Below are 17,028 nucleotides of genomic sequence, written 5' to 3' on the forward strand. Positions count from 1 at the left end.
GTCTGTTTTGACAGCCTTCTCTGCCTTGAGTGTGATAGAGAGCTTGAGGTTTCTACTAGGTCCTACATAGGAGCCTGCACATTGCCCATCTCTATGTCTATCAACAGAAACAGCAAAAGCAATTGTGAAAGGCTACCACATCATGAGCTTCAAATGGCAGTTCTACCACCATATCAGGAAGGGGGCTCACTAATATCTATGCTCCTGCTAGGTGCTTCTGTGATTTTAGGAACTCTGGGACACTGCTATACCCTACATTTTAATATATCCTTGGAGTTGAACATATGTGAATAGAAAGTGATCTTAAAGTATATTAATCACAGAGAGCAACAGCAGACACCAGAGCCTCATAACCCCTCATAACTCAACCTAAGTCTGAGTATGTGTTGCTTTGGAAAGCTTCAAGTCATTACTGTCCACAACTTAGTCCCTCAGAGGAGGGCTGTTCACCCCATGATGGGAAATGATGTTGGTTTTGCATCAGCTGTAGCTACTGACTTCATTCATTAGGCTATGTGGAGCAAAATTACTGAAACACTTTCTAGCATTAATCCACACCCAAAGCAGTAGATGTGAACAGTCATGTTTGCTCCTTCTAAGCTAAGCAGATTGATATACTTGCACCAGAAGTGATTTTAAGGGAACTTAGACTTCTCTCTCAACAGTTGCCCTATCCCACAACAGACTTCCCTGCTGTAACTGGAGCTAGAGCCAGCTGTGGACTCACCCCTGTACAGTCAGTGAGCACCATCCCTTCCAGTCCTTGGGTCATTTTTCCAATCCAGAAGTGGAGATACAGCAGCATAGTTCTTTTGAAAATCTCAACAATTACTGGACTGATTTTAGGATCTCCAGACCCAAACCACTCACTAGCAACTCATGGGGACCTAGATTTCTTGTATCTTCAAAGCTATAGCAAAATATTCCTGCTCTTGGAAGATGGTTTCTTGTCAGCATTTAATTCCTTGTTTCCATTAGAGTGAGGTTCCACCAGCACGTGCCTTTGGGCTCCTCACCGCTAGCAACAGTCCACTCGAAGAAGTGCTACAAAGGTCAAGTTGTTGCTCAGCTGCACAAAGCTGCAAGTAGCTACTTCATCTCTTCTGAACTATGAAGAGCCATTTACATCTCCCCACCAGTTTCTACAAGGACATGAACAAACACTTTTTCCAAAGATCAACAGCTCTCCAGGAGAGAGCTGGGTAAGGACAATCTCAGCATACGGAAAGCACACTCCTGCAAGGGAACTGTTAAAAAAAATCCATCATCCCAGGTAATTTCCTTCTCCAGTCCAAGGCAAACAGACACACAACCCTTTACAAAGCTCTTTGAAGGTTGCACTGAAGTTGCAGCATGATGGCATACATGCCAGACAACATTCACCACTTGCAGGTCATCTACACCAGCAATGCAGCATGCAGCTGTTGCAGCCAATAGTCCAGCACACTTGGTACTAGCACAAAGCATGTACACCCAGCACCCACATTGTGATTTGTTCCATTATTAACAGGTTAGCCAGCAAAAGCTTTGTCTACATTCAGAAGTATAGGAACAGCAGAGCATACACCCTGTCTTATTAAGCAGAGTTCAAACAGTGCAGAAGGACCACCCCAAGGTTAAGAGCAACAGTAAAGTCCTCCAAACTCCAAGCAAAAGATAACAGCACCCCTCCAGCTCACAGTTACTGTCATGGGTTCTTCCCAACAGGAACCTCATATGAATACCTTTAAAAAAAAAATAAAATCTTCAATCCATCTGCTACCTCTAATACCTACATCTACACTCCTCCATACACAGTTCAGCCCCAGGCTTTCCTTCACCATTGCCAACAGAACAGATGCGGAAATTTTGGTTGGTGACATGCAAGGAACCCCACTATCCTCCCCTTGCAGCCTGCTTCCCTACTCCACAATGTTGTGTACAGTGACATGACGACTCAGCTACAATTCATTCCTTAATGAGGCCCCCTCAGGTTATGCTTAATATTAAATAGGAACTCAGGGTGCAGAATGAGGCCATTAGCTTGTTCTGACAGGGAGCTAGGCTCACAACAGAGTACAAAGGCAATCCTGCTTTTGAGTTGCACAGCAGATAATTCAAGTTGCAAAGGGAAAAGTGAAGGAGGAATGAAAGCACCGCTTGCTCTCCTGGTGAAACTGGACTTACAATATACCAATATGAGGGTGTTAGAGCACAAAACTAGATTCCACACTGGTCACTCCTCTGTTAAATCCTTTTACATGACGGTACTGCTTAAAACAAAAGTGGAAAACTTCAGGAAAGAACTGGCTCTGAAATGACTGTACTATTAGCTTCAGAGCATGTTATAGGTTAAGTGCCATATGGCTTAGTCTCCAAAAAACAAAGGTCACATCCATCAATACTCAGCAGCATTATCCAACATCTATACACACGGAGCAGTGACCCATAATATGTGCAGGAATTACCTCAACATCCCAATGAGCAGGTCAATGCATCCTGTACAGAAACAGCTCTCTCATGGTGGCACAAAGGTTTCTCTCTCCTTCAGATCCTAATAGTAAGACTTTTCATATGCAAATATTGCTATCCAAGCAATTATTTGGACTGATTGATACCACTGACACTTGCATATGAAAACTCTGGCATATCTGCTCAATTGTACAACCATCTGGAACAAAAACCTGTTCAACTCAGTAGCTTGCAGTCTGCTAGATGAGTACCTTTGAGGATCAAGGCATGAAACAATAAGTATACTTGCTGCTCAATAACTTTGAAGACTGAGTATATGACTGATATTTCAAGGACATGAGCATCATGGCCAAACAGGATTAATCCAAGAGTTTCATCTCATGAAGCATCTTAATTTCAAACACTTGGCCTTTACAGAGCTGAGGCTTGCAGGTTTTATTAGACATAAGGCAGAGACAGGGAAGATGATCCAAAGTACATAATCTACAAAAATGTCAGTTGACTGCTACTCCAGGAATTGTTTTAGGACAAACTCATACAAACCAGACAACCAGGAAATATCTTATTTTCTGCTTATAGTCATCTAGTTGTACAGCTGTATTACAATATTATGCATTTACCTTTAAGCACAAAGCTTGAAAGATTTTCTGCAGTCTGAAAGAAATGGACAAAAAAACAGAGTATTTGAGTTGTGTTGATTTACCCATGAGCATCCAGGGCTGCACAATTACCACTACCTAAACATGGAAAAATGGAAGCAAGCAGCCTGGCAGGTTCAGTGTTTGTACCAAGCCTTATCAGAGTATCAGTTCCCCCCAGTAACAGGGTGGGCTCCAAAGCAAACCCCCATGACCCCTCAGTCACGACAACTGGAGCAACTAAAGCTTTCTGTGGTGTTATGGTACCACAGAACTATTAGCTTTAACTGAACCAGTTAAGCACTTCAGGGCTTGACCTTTTAAGCATATTAAACTGGATGTGCATTTTCACACAGCAGGTTCCAACTGTGATCTCATCAGTGACCAATACTGCAAATAGCTGTTGCAAGCCAATTTAATAAAACCTAGTACGATGAAGGAAGCAGGTTCTGAAATTTAAAATGGATTATTTGATTTCCTATTGTACAGTAAATCCGCATTCTTTTCTGATTTCATTTCCAAATTTCTCAAAAGAAATTCCCAGGTTAGTTTTCCTTCATTGTCTTCTTTGTCTTTTAATTTCAGTGTTCCACACAAGTTCTTGTCCTATTTAACAAGTTAGTAAGAAAGTAAAGAAAGAAATAAAAGATGTATCTACTGAAATTTCATAATCAGAACTGCCAACATTATAAAAATCTCCATAGTTTCATGTATAGATGCAAGGTTAGTAAAATAAGGCTTCCTCTGGTCCAAATTTAAGCCTAGCACAAGAAGGTATAATTTCCAAGAAACCAAGAGAAATAGAGCCTCCTTAATTATGGATGATTATAACCCTAACCAGCTACAACAGTTTTACTGTAAATTCAATTTGCATTATTGCCAAAGCTTTAGTCACAGTTTAAAAACCCTCAAATCTGTGTTATCATTCACAGAGAGGTAATTGCACAAGTGCAAAGAGACAAGCAACAGCAAAAGCCAAACTTGAGATAGAATCTGATGTTCTGGGCATCACAGAGATAAAACCTACGACAAGATCCTCCTTTCCAAAGATTATCTGTTACAATTAGCCTCATCCAATAGGGCATTAAGGTCTGTGGTCCAGCTGTTACTTATTGCCTACTTTAAACCTTGATCATTTAAAAGAAAAAATTCCCAAATGATACTGAAACATATTCATGCAACTGTTGGTGAGCTTCTGTTGTAGGCACACATTTACTTTTCTTGAAGGAAGAAATCCCTACTCCTAAGTGTTTAGTTTTATTTTTCTTAGGAGCTTAAGGATACCAAGACCTCTCAATTTTTCCAACATGGAATGACTCTTGCCTTTAAGGAAGGTTTATAAACCCAATGTCTTATGAGCAAGAAAGCCCTCAGATGCTCAGATGCTATTAGGCATGAAAGAATCAACAATTTAGGAAGAAAATGTTTTTTCTCCAGTACCAACACCCTATTCAGACATTACAGACCTCTGCAGATATTATAAGCCTGTTCATTGTGTTTAAAAAACAGTTTCCTATATTATATATATATATAAAAAAAAAATACTATGTCTAGCACAGAAAATACTATTTGCAGAAACAGTTACCAGCAGCAGGATTCTCCTTTCACGTTAAACTCATTTTTAATAAAGCTGGACTACAGGAACTAAGTGTGCAAACAGAGGTCTGAAAAATAGCTGAAAGTACACATTCTTCACCATTTTAATTAACTTTGGCATTTTGAAATGCAGAGTTGCTATAAAACAATATTTTGATTATAAATATTGCCAGAGAGTATAGACCCTGCCTTAGTATTGTATCTAAAACCACACTTCACCCCAGTCTTCTGCTATTAGTTGTTTATTTCAGTATTTATTCATCTTCAGTATGGACCAAAGCCCTTTGTGTTTGCACACTGCTGTTTAGCTGTTTCAGCAGCTGCCAACCAAATGGAAATAAATTGCTTTGCTTTAGTAATTTCTTCAGTTTATTGTCACTGCTATCTATAGATCCATGAATACTGAAAGATGCCTCTCCTTTCATTCAGGCTTTATGGGGTCAAAAAAGTGACCAACTAAACAGACATCAAGATTCTATATCAGGTATGTAAAAGATGCAGTTCTTGTTCCCAGTATCACCCAGGAGAGAGCAGGCAGCAGGGCAATGCCTGCAGCTATGGGCTGTTCCACAGCCTGGGGCCAAAGGCACCATCCTGCCTCCTCCCACCAGCTCCTGTTCCCCTGCTCTGCCAGTCCCACCAGCACCAATGTGCAGCCCAGAAGATCTGCAGATGCTGGCCTATTGGCTGGAGCTTCACACGTAGTGCAGCCAAAGCACACAAGCCCTCTTGTACTGATGAGACGGCCTGCAACCAGGTCTTCCAAGTGTGCACCAGTCCTGCTTTGCCAGTTTGAATTACAGCCCTGCTACTCCCTCCAAGGCTGCTCTCCTGCTTTCTAGCACCACCTTCTAGCACCTCTGCTGCTTCCTAGCACCTCCGGGTTCATTTAGGCTCTGTTGTTACAAGGAGAATGCTGCAGCTGCTGGGGAAGCAATGGCACCATGTGCAGTGACTGCAGTGAGATGTGATATTTTCCTCCATTGCTGTTCCAACAGAGGAGTGGCAGACCACCTCTGCCACATACCCACCTGGCACCACCTGTGCCCAGCTTGTCCCTGACCACCCCAGCTCACAGTATTTGCTTGCTCTCAAGGAGGGCTAGAAGCTACACAGTTATGAGATCAAGTCATTTCTGCTTGTTTCTGCACGTTTTCATCAGGGTGTGTTGCTGTGGTGTTTTCACATTAACAAGAGCCCCTCTCAGGGGGAAGTTTTCTGATGCAACTGAATTATTCCAGAAGCTTACAGCGAAGGGAAAAGCCTCCCTCACCCTCTTTTCTTCCCCAGCAGCTCTGTCCATCTGACAGAACCTCCACAGCCTCCATCATCCTCTTCTCCCCATGCAGTCCTGCCCTCTTCCTTGCTTGCTTGGCCAAGCATCACCTTGTTCTGTAAGCAGATTCTGTGCTGTAAACAGATTCAAACCACTGACCAGGAGCAGTTCTCCCTCTTGTCTTGTTTAAAATATATTGTGTTTAATATATAAAATACATTTCCTGTCAAATCACCACCATGCTAAGGCACCCAAGTAGGATATCCAGCAGCATTGTGCTGCTGCATTAGCTCAATCTGTGACAATTCTACCCCTCAGCAATGACTGGACAAGGAACCACAAAGTCTCTTATGCTGCAGCACTCATACACCTTATACAGTAGTGTTGACAGTTAACTTAAAAGTACATTTCAAAAACTGAGATCCAAAAATTCTTCCAGGTACTTGACAGCCCTGGGAGTTATTGACTAAGTGTTTGCTGTGAGCCCTATCACCTGCCAGTGGAACTAAAGCTGTTTCCTCTGGAAAACCACTAGTGGCATGAATCCCTATGAAAATAAATACAAGGAAGAGAAGGTGGATTAATCATAGAAGATGATAATTTAATTCAGTAATTGTAAAACATTTCCTCATTAAGTGTCAAGGGATGCTTCAAAGGAAGAACTACAGAACTTGAGTTCAAAGTGATAGCCCTGGGAAGTGAAGAGGGTGAAAAAAATCAGGAAGATAAATTAGTTATAATACTAATGGAAGAGAAAAGGCTGGATCTGTAGACTAATTATTCCTGTCTTGCCAGAGGCCAGCAGGCTGTGGACTTGCAAAAAATGGAGGAGTACACTTTAAGTAAAATCAAAGCTTGACTACACTTCCTGAGGTGGTTAAGCTGATCCTCCAACTCAGTGTGCTAGGAGAAGCCCTGCTGCACTCCATCCCCTTCTTTTTGCTAGCACTGATTCTGCTCTGACCCCTTGATCAGACTAGTCAGCTCACTAAACCACTAGAAAACTAACTCAGCAAAAGAGTTACAAATTTCCTGCCAGCACAGCCAGCTGACTCAGCTGACCAAGGGCAATCTCCTGCAACTGCATGATGCAGGCAACAGGAGTGCACAAAGCAGGGCAAGTGTCATACTGCTGCCACAATGGACTGTCATCTTAAATATGCAAACATGGAAACCCCTCCGCAGTGGAAAGAAGAAAGAGAAAAGAAGGCAATGCTTACTACAGTAAGTGGGACAGCAGAATGAATAGCAAGTTGAAATAAGAAAGCATGACCTTTATAACACATCTAAGAGAAAGTAAATGGCAGCTAGTTGCCCCATGGCTGCTAGAAAGGTAACTGTCAGTGCCAGAATGATGGTGGAGAGCAGTGTGGACACAGAACCCAGTGCATTCTTCTGTAGTTGATTCCTGACTGATGTACCCTGTGTTGCTCCTTTCTAAGGTTCCTGTGATTTCTCATCACAGTGATGGTTCCTAGGTTTTAGAGCATGTACCACTGATTGTCAAAATGCAAGTTTCCTTTTGCATACAGAAATTTCTAGGAAAGGCACCCAACTGGAGACGAGGAGTAATGATCCCTATCTATTTGTTGATGCAGATCAGAAGTGGGATAGTTACCAACAGAGCTGTACAGGAGCAATCGAGCACAACAGGCATCTTTGAAAAACTGTTCCAACACTGTGTGAAATGTTTTTACAAATGATAATGGCAGCACCTTAAGCTACTCCAAAAGCACAAGGATATTGTTTTCTTGCTTAATAGTTACAAAAGCTGAATGTGTTTTAAGAGTGAATTGTAGATAGGATGGCACAGTAATAAAATCCTGGTGTCCTCGAAAAATCAGCGCTTCATCACAGACTGTCAATTGAAGAGAGGAGTAATGAGTCTTGAGCAATGGGTCAAAGGAGCCAAAAGAGTACATTGTATGTTCTCTTTACCGCCCTGTATGCACTTGCCATACACTACTACTGAAACACTGAGCTGGTATGGATCATTAACCCAGTAAGAGCCCAGGTGATTATCTGCCATCTTGGCAACCCAAGTCACTCCACAAAAGCACAAGCAAGTAGACGGGAGTAGGACCACGTGGCCAAGAGCAAAAGCATTTCCCCAGTCACACAAGCTTGACTCAGCTTCTCACAAAACCACAGCCCTAGGTTTTAACACCCAGCCTTTGCATTCATTGATACTGGCCACCACAGTGAGTCTGAAGAGATTTTCTTGATTTAACCCTTTCTTTGAAGGATGCTTTTCACATTGGTTATTTGTTTCTCACACTGAAGTGTTATGATTCCAATATTAAGTTAATCAAAGTAATGCAAAAGTTATTTTAAGCATCGCAACACAAGAACACAGCAGGCTTTAACTTCTGTATTTAAAGGTCAGCTATAAGAGAGCTTTCATTTACTTACCTTTTTGCTTCTTCTAGGTGGCAGAGATACTCATAAGCAATGTTCTGACGCCTCCTCTCATCCATTTCCTCCGCTGAAAGCCTTTCATCATCCACAATAGCTGCAAAGTGAAACCCATATCAAGTTACACATTATTCGAGGCTCTAAATGAGCAGTTTTACTGAAAACCTAAGCTAAATAGTGCAGAAATGAAATTAGCATAGTTGTCCCTCCTCTACACGGAGACCTTTTTGGCACACAAAGGTATTTAGATGACTAAGAAGGTGCTGTTCTCTGTAGCATGAATTCCTTAAGTGCCACTTGCTCAGACCAAGCACATATCACACTTTGTCCGTCACCTGGTTTGGGGGTAAAAAGGAGATTTCAAACAGGTGGGGTTATGCCTGGGAGCTGACAGTTTCAGTTTACACATATTCAGAGAAGTTTAAAGACTCCCAAACACAAGCTTGAAGTGAGCACTGGATGGAGCAGCCTCATGCTAAACACAGCCACAGAAGTAGAGATGGAGACAATGCAAGGGCATTTCTTGTCTCAAGGGCAACTTGGGAGCCAGCTGCAGCTTCAGCAAGCTGTTAACGTGCAGACTGGGCTGTCTCTCATCGATGGGCCCTGTGATAAGAGCTGTAATCAAATGAAGGAGATATGGTATTCATACCCCTACTTACTGCTGAAACACACCACCTCCCATAAAAGCACTGCCCCAACCTATTAAGCACGACTCTCTGCACACCTCCAGCTGAAAGCATCCCTGATCATTAAGTGCCTCACAACTGATCTCCCTCTTTGTAGGTAAAAGGTCCTCTGTGAGCAAAATCTCCATCCTTACAGAAGTTCATGTTTCCAGCATTGAATCTGCAGGGCAATACAGTACTACTGACTTCTGGATGAGCTTCAATCACAGCATATGAGGCTCTTGAAGAGTGTTTTCACTATAAACCAGTTACCAAAACACCCTATTTGTGCTGGTGACTGCCAGAAGAGTTTACCCTACCCTCCCTTGTATTTCTCAGCCACATGTTCCCAACAGTTTGTGCCAGAGTTGACAATGTTATGGCTGCATCCATGAAGCACAAGATGACCTTTCTGAAAAAACAAAACAAAAAAAAAAAAAAAAAAACACAAGAGCTATGAAGAGACGCACTTCTAGAAGGATCAAATCTCTGATCTGAGTCGTTACACATTTGCAGCCACTCTCATGCAAACACAGGGTGGGGACGGAAACAGGGCTGGGCCAGCCGCTTTCAGCAGCAGGCCACAAGCTGAGAACATCAAGAAACACTGATAAAAAAAATCAGACCCTCTCCTTCCCAAATGCACTATTGGCCACTATTAGTTGTAATGTCACACAGGTCACAAGTAGTTTTCAGCATTTCCCTGATGCAACTTCATTTAGTGGGTAAACACCATCCTGAGTTGATATGAGCACTTTGGGTAAGAGACACAGTAACACAGCAAAAGTGCTTTACAAGAACATACATATATTGAAGGCTGAACCTGAGAAAAGAAAAGAGAAGTGATCCCGTCTGAGGTACATGAGAAAATGGAGTCACAGTAGACTGCTTTCACTTCATTATGCACTAATGATATTTAAAATACTTTCTTCTCCAAACGGAGACCACACACAAAACAGATCCTGTAGCTTCAGCATGCCTATGACCCATGTTGACAAGTAGAAGTACACAGAGCACGTCCTTACTGAGGACAGAAAAAAAGACACTACTCACCCACGTTTTAGGCTGATGCTACCACACATTTGTTAACATATAATATAGCTACTATGAGCTTTGTAGTTTCAGTTTTAATCACCACAAGCACTGATATCTCTCATCTTCCTTTGCTTTTAAGATGGCTCTTCCTAATTACCCAGAAGTTTCGTGCACCAATAAAACAAATACGTGTCTTGTTCTGAGTCCCTTTTAAGTCTGGTAGCTCCAATAAACATGACTCACTCTAAAATGAGCTCTTAGATACTGTAATCAGGTCATCACTCATTATGAACTGAAACATAAATGTGGAGGCAAATGTAAGATGCAAGCCATAAAACACTCGGCATGGGAAACTGGCTATGGAGGCTGCTTTGCTGCTGTTCCTGCCCACATCTGTCAGCGTGCCCAGGACAGGCTGATCCCACACTCCGACACGGCGCTTCTGCAAGGGAGGAGTCATGGCTCCCTTAGACAAGGGTGAAGTATCAATGAGCCCCATGCTGAAGTTTAATACACCACTTCATTACCTGAGGCAGTGAGCTCTGTGGCTAGTTTTCAGGCAGCATTGCTCACCTAGAGGTATGAGCCCTTGGATGATGACAAGTGCCATCAGGCGAGCCCAGCCAACCACCCTAACATGGTGCAGTCCTGTCAGCCTTGATGTAACTTGAACTTGGTCCCCCATAACAGCTCCCCATTAAAAGCTTTGCTGTTACTATGTCCTGCTCCTCTTAGCAGGTACTAGGCTGCTCTCACGTTTTACTCTTGCCCTTCAAACACAACTTGCTACAGACAATCAAAAAAAAAGGCAGTGGAGTGGAAAAGCACACAACCCATTTGATAAACATCAGACTAGGAATTTAACTGAATAGCAAATGCTTTATAATCTGTTCCTGGATCAACACATCCATGGGTGCCTCCTATCCTCAACAAGGACATACCTGATCAAGCAGCCCTGGCCAACATCAAATCCCTCATTAAAATTATTGGTGAAGATTGACTCAGAGGGTGGGTGAAGGCAGTGACAGATATCATGGGATTGCTGTAGTTCTGCTTAGGGAAACCTCTAACAATGAGGAAAAATGACAAGAGTGGAGAATGTAGAGACACTGAAAAGTGAAAAACATGCATCTCTTCTAGAAGAGATACTGCATCAGCAATTCACAGGTTAGGCTTCTTTCCTGCCAGTGCCTAAGTGTGTTTCTGGGCTGAATACCTATGCTCTGAAAAAGCAAAGCACAGGGAGCACCAACACCTATGGTACTTATGCTGGGAGGAGTCTCTTGCAACACCCAACGCCTTCTGATAAGACTACTTATACACTTTCCCCTCCAGCACATGCTGGCTTCAAAGCGACAGTGATATCACATGAAATAAGCAGTTGCAAATGCTTTTAGAAACAGCAATGACAACCTGTGGGATAGAGGTGGCAGCAGGACTAAGCTGCACAGGAAATTAGTTTGAAGACTTTCAAGATCATGGGTCCTTTAAGTCTGGTTTGATGTAACTTTTCTTTGGCAAAGACTTCAGTCTTCAGTGCTAAACTCAAGCATATAGCCTTCCACCTTACCACACAAACCCTTTGGGTACATCCATCCACACAAGTTTCCAGACAAGTGATCTTGGTTTGAAGACAGAAAGCTCAGTCTCTTTTCCAAACAGGGCACATATCAACCAGAAGATGTGGAAGAATTATGAAATGAGAAATACATTCTGCTCTATCAGTAACTTCTTGATAATGCTAAACTCGAAGATAATGTTATGATAAAGAATGTTATGGGTGCAGAAGAGCAAGGTTAGGGTTCACCTGGAGACCTCCAGCCCACTGGTATGACCAAGAGTTATCTGGACAGACTTAACATTGCTGCTGAAAAGATCCAAATGCCACAAAACAAGGCACATGTCCACTACATAAGGCTTTGCAGGAAGAGAAAAATGCATCTGAAATCACGTTTTACAATTCATCAGTTTGGGGATTTGGGGTTTAGAATTCAGATAAAAACATCACAAGTATTCCCTCAAAGATTAGATGTTATGAATATATAGACAAATGCCAGTGCAGTTCCTAAAAGCTCTCCATTTCAACTCATTTTAATTGTTGCCACCCCATTAGCCAGCAGTTAATACAAAGAATTTGTTTGTTTAGTTACTGGGTTCCCTCATTACAGATATTTCTTTACAAAAAGAACTCCAAATGAGGAATAAGTAGAAAACTCTGTATGGAACAGCTAGCAGCATTAAAGCTTAAATTGTCATACCTAATTTTCAACAAACATGAGCAGACTTATTGGAGCACTCCATAAGATATAACAATTGAGTAAGCAAATTCTTCCACTAATTACTTCAGTTGATTCAGTGGAAAAGATGGCATACTACAAACAATTTCTTACATACTCTCATTCCACACATTTCCTACCCTACACCCCTCTCCCTCATCCCCCCAGAGATATCTGTTTTCTAGAGGGTAATCTGAGTTGAGACTTGAGCATCTTCCACCAGCTGACATATTGCAGCAGTGCTCACCATCATCTTTGTCTGAAATATTCCTGTATGGTATAGTACCTCAACAGAAGAGCAGATAAGACAGTAGCAATGACTAGCTGGTGTTTCAGGCTCGTAGATTGCAAAAACATCTTCTGTGCTCCCTGTTGCAAGATGGCCACTTCAGATGTTATCAAGCACTTGGAGCTCTGTCAGCCAAATACTGGGTTGCCAACATATCCCAAGGTGCCGTATGCACCTACAAAGCACAAAAAACATCTGCCCAGTCTGACTCAGCATTAGTAGACAAAATAAAACCAGGTTCATATAAGACTATCGTGTAAACTGAGCAAATCTTATGAGCTCCACAAGTGCTAAGTATGCAAATGTGTTCCAAGTTCAAAGTCAACCTTTTTATCACAACTATAACAAGGATTCTGAAGGTCCCAGGGTCACAGAGATAATTCACATCAACACTGGACTTAGCAGATCTTTCACATAAGTGCCTTTACACTTGAGATGACAGTAAATAGGTGTTTTACAGGTCTGATTTGCAATGACTTACAAACAACCCCATGGATCCATAAATTATGTTTTTGTTTTTTAAAAAAATAAACTTAAATCTTCTATAATATGTAACTGAAAAGCATATAAGGAAAAGTGAATTTTGTTTTAATTTGCAAACGTAAGTTAGTGGAGCCATTTACAATTTCAAAATATTCTGGGATAATCCCAAACCAGCCAGTTTTTTAATTCTTAAAAAACAGAAACTAGGAAAAAATATTGTTATACAGAATCATTTAAGGCTTTCTGGTTATTCATTTGTACTCAGATGTGTAACTGTTTGCAATAGTTCAAGAACAATACATGACTACTTCTAGCAGGTAGACCCTTTAACAAGACACTTGCCACAGACACACCAAAAGACTTCTTATACTGAGGAAGACAAAAAAAAAAAGGAGCAAAGGCTCTTATTTGTCAGGACCAATTGCTCTCAGTTTCCCACCATCAGAAACATTTTCCCAGGAAGAGAGAAATAAGCAAGGAAGACAATGGTTTTTGGCACCACAACAGTGAAGATCAATACACAGGATATAACAGAGGATGAAAAGAACAAAATCTTCTTACAGTGACAGAGAAGAGTTAGTAAACTCAGAACTGAGGTAAGAGGTAAAGGGATGCATGACAAAAATATAATAAAATGCTGGAATAAAAGTTTTTGTCTAGACTGTTTGAGCTGAAAATCATTTAAATCTCATTTCACAGTCCCAACTGTGTGCTATCCTGAGTGCTGTGTAAAGCCCATATACAGAGGCTGGCACACTGCCCCACAAGTAGGCAAGGACATGCTCAAGTCCACTTGCAAGATGTTCGGCAAGTTCTGTGTCCTTTCTTCACACCTTCCTGCCTCCTCCACCCACCCAAGCATACCCCAACATCCCTAGCATTAGCACCATGAACAGTGTTTAACAGATACATGCTGTAACAGCTCAAAGAACACTATAACAAATGTCAAGACTTTCTTGCACACAACCTCCAGAGCAGCACCTTACTTATCAGTCCTGGTAAAATTAGAACCAGGTGTGAAAGCAGTGACTGATGGACCCCAGGCAACATCCCATTCATGTCTGTCTGTACCAGGAAAAGCTCTGAATGGGAAGTATTTGTCCCTACATTTCAGTGCTGTAATTTCAAGAAAAAGCTCAACTGTGTTTTAGAGAGTCAAGGTGACCTCAAAAACCATAGGTTATGAGAGCATGCAAATATTTTATCCTAGTATGAACAAGGCCAATACATTCAGTTTAATCTTTATTTCTAGTATAATTTGTACTTTCAAGTAGCCAGGACTGCCTGCCCAGAGCAGCTTGGCTTAGCAGTTGCTCCTAGGGTTACCCCAGCAAACATAGCACCAGCCAGGCCCTGTAACTGGAGCAGGTCTGTGATCTCTCAGTTCCTTTTGAGACAGGTTCACTGCTACCTGAGCCTGTTGCACTGCCAGCCAGCTGGAAAATGCAGGGACAGGATTACATGTCCAGCTATTGGAAAAGCACTACTCAAAGCTACAGATGCCAAAGGAGTTCCCTCCTGAGCCTCTGCTCCCAAATACAAAACCACAGGTATCTAATGCAGCACTTTGCTAACTGTGCAGAAGCAAATATGCCAACTAACTGCGAACAGAGATGTCCATTAAGAAAAGATGGTTTTACAACACCAAACTCCTATCACAGGAATTCTGTTATGGTACTGAGTACCTACAAGGTCCAGTGGTATGCCAGAGGACACTTATCTTTGGTAGAAAAAACTTAAGGTTCTGATCAGGACAGCCTTCTACAGACTTCCTCTGTCAAAGAGCACAGTTGCAAGCAGCTAGCTCATATCCCACAACCATAAAACCAGATGCCCAAACCCTTTTCCTATGGCTCCAGTTAAGGAAATTCAGTCAATTTGCTGAACATTTGCTCCAATAAAGGGCTCTGTACAACATAAAACACAGAAAGCACTCAAGACTTACCACAGCTGTGAACTTGGAGGGCAGATATGCCTTGGAAACTAGAATAATACACTTTATTAAGTTATGAGGCTCTTCAATCTGGCATTCTCAATTTTTCCAACATATAACTGCTCTCTTCTTCCTTAGAAATGACTATGGATTTCCTAATCTAGTTATTACATTGTCTGAGGCATGCACGCTCAGATTTTCATACATAAATACACATGCATTTTCTGGCCAGACCATTCTCACAAATTGGTCACACCAGATCTACAGGGTCACTGTTCTAGACCCGATCTCACTGCCAGCCATTGCAAACAAGTAGGAAAACATTTTCTGAGTGTTGACTCCAGAAGTCCACTAAAAAGACAGTCTGATGTAAAAATTGGAAGCATTAGCATACCACTCCTTCCCTTGAGCTTTCTTGTAGAGTCTTATTCCTGTTCATTCACTCTCCCAGAGTAATCTTCCCTCACTTCCTTGAAAAAAGGTCTTATTTCAGTCTTCTGTATCTGCTGCCACAAGTCCAACCACATCCATTTAGAGAAAGGAAGCACTATTTCAAGTCATGAACCTTAGGGCTATCACACAAAGGGACTATGACGCAACAGCAACCACAACCCATGCTTCTGGGACCAAGTGTCAAAACTGCTAGATTTCATGGAGCCCGTCAAGCGCCAACACTGCCAGAAGGCTGACGGACTGTTGAGACTTGTCTTAGTTTACTTGAATTCCCACAAAGTTAAGAAGTCACTTTTAACCACACAGACACAGATGACTTTGGCATTCATCAAGTAATCACAGGCACAGCTGGAACATTTAGTATTCACTTTTCTGCTTATAGGTATCAATAGCCTTTAGTTTACTTTCAGATGTCAGGCTTTCTACAATACCATGAAGTGACACTTTAGTAGAGGCAATAGACATTAAATAGTTCTGTTTTCCTCTCAATGTGTAATGATACCAGAGCACAGCCATCTCTTGTCTAGTAGGGTTCTTTACATTGTGCAGAAAAATAACACTCTTCATTATATTTTAACTACAGTATAATTGTTCTGTATACTTGCAAGAACAGGGAGGAAGACAGAATAATGGGTCTGAAGGACGTACATGAAAATTTGACCATAAACAATTTCAGTTAGCTTCAAAGCATGCGTTGCTGTCTACAATTATAAACCTGAAATGCAGTTTATAAGTCTTCCTGTTGCCCAACTATTTCCATTTGCATTTAATTGCAAACCCCACTGTCTGTAGAAATACTTCCAGTAACTCCTTAATAAAGCTACCTCTGCATGTGTTACTAGTTGGTCACCTCAACACAACTGGATTCCCCAAAATATGGGCTACTCAGTATCTGTAAAACATAGCTCCTTTCTGTGAACTACCTGGTTGTCCATAAAGCTCTGATTGCTGATAAAACCTCAGTCTAACATTACCAATATAAAGTTGCAAGCCTAAAGAAGCACTCGAGCTGATGGAAATGAGGAACTGAACACCAATTACAAGTTGTTTCTTTCCCTTGCAGGTCATCCTGTCTTCACGTACGTAGTCCAACCCATTATCACAGTCAAGCCTGAAGCCAGCTTGGAAAAGACTACATGGGTAAGTAGCCAGTCCAGTTGAGAGGTGTGTGTTTTCTACATACTTACAGTAAGCATGTTGTTTTTCATATTTTATTTTTTTTTTTTAAAAAAAGCAATTTTTTTGAAGATTTGGTTGGTAAGATTAACACGTCTTTGGAGGCTCAAGACATTTGAAACTGTATCACACATTCCAGCAGGAATTTCCAATAGGCTTTCCTTCTTCAAGGGTTAATTCATGACGAATCAACTACTAAAGTGTGAAAGGTTTCTGTCAACTTTATATGCTCACAGCTTTCTCAGCTTGTGATTTGAATTCCATGTATTTTGACACATTTGTCATTTTCTGTTCATTTCACTAGAATTATTGCATGCTTTTTTATTAGCAATATACATT

General features: G+C 41.5%; 1 protein-coding gene across 3 annotated transcripts in view; it reads right to left on the reverse strand.

Moving 5' to 3' along the window:
• The window catches only part of IQGAP2 (IQ motif containing GTPase activating protein 2), a 125,488-nt gene that overhangs the window by 95,512 nt on the left and 12,948 nt on the right, over positions 1 to 17,028 (reverse strand). For all 3 annotated transcript variants that reach the window (XM_032205396.1, XM_032205393.1, XM_032205392.1), the window contains exon 2: positions 8,374 to 8,473. In XM_032205396.1, coding sequence (XP_032061287.1) covers positions 8,374 to 8,473 — 100 coding nt within the window. The remainder of the gene's footprint in view (positions 1 to 8,373; positions 8,474 to 17,028) is intronic.

The sequence above is a fragment of the Aythya fuligula genome, chromosome Z, assembly GCF_009819795.1.
Source record: "Aythya fuligula isolate bAytFul2 chromosome Z, bAytFul2.pri, whole genome shotgun sequence".
NCBI lineage: Eukaryota > Metazoa > Chordata > Aves > Anseriformes > Anatidae > Aythya > Aythya fuligula.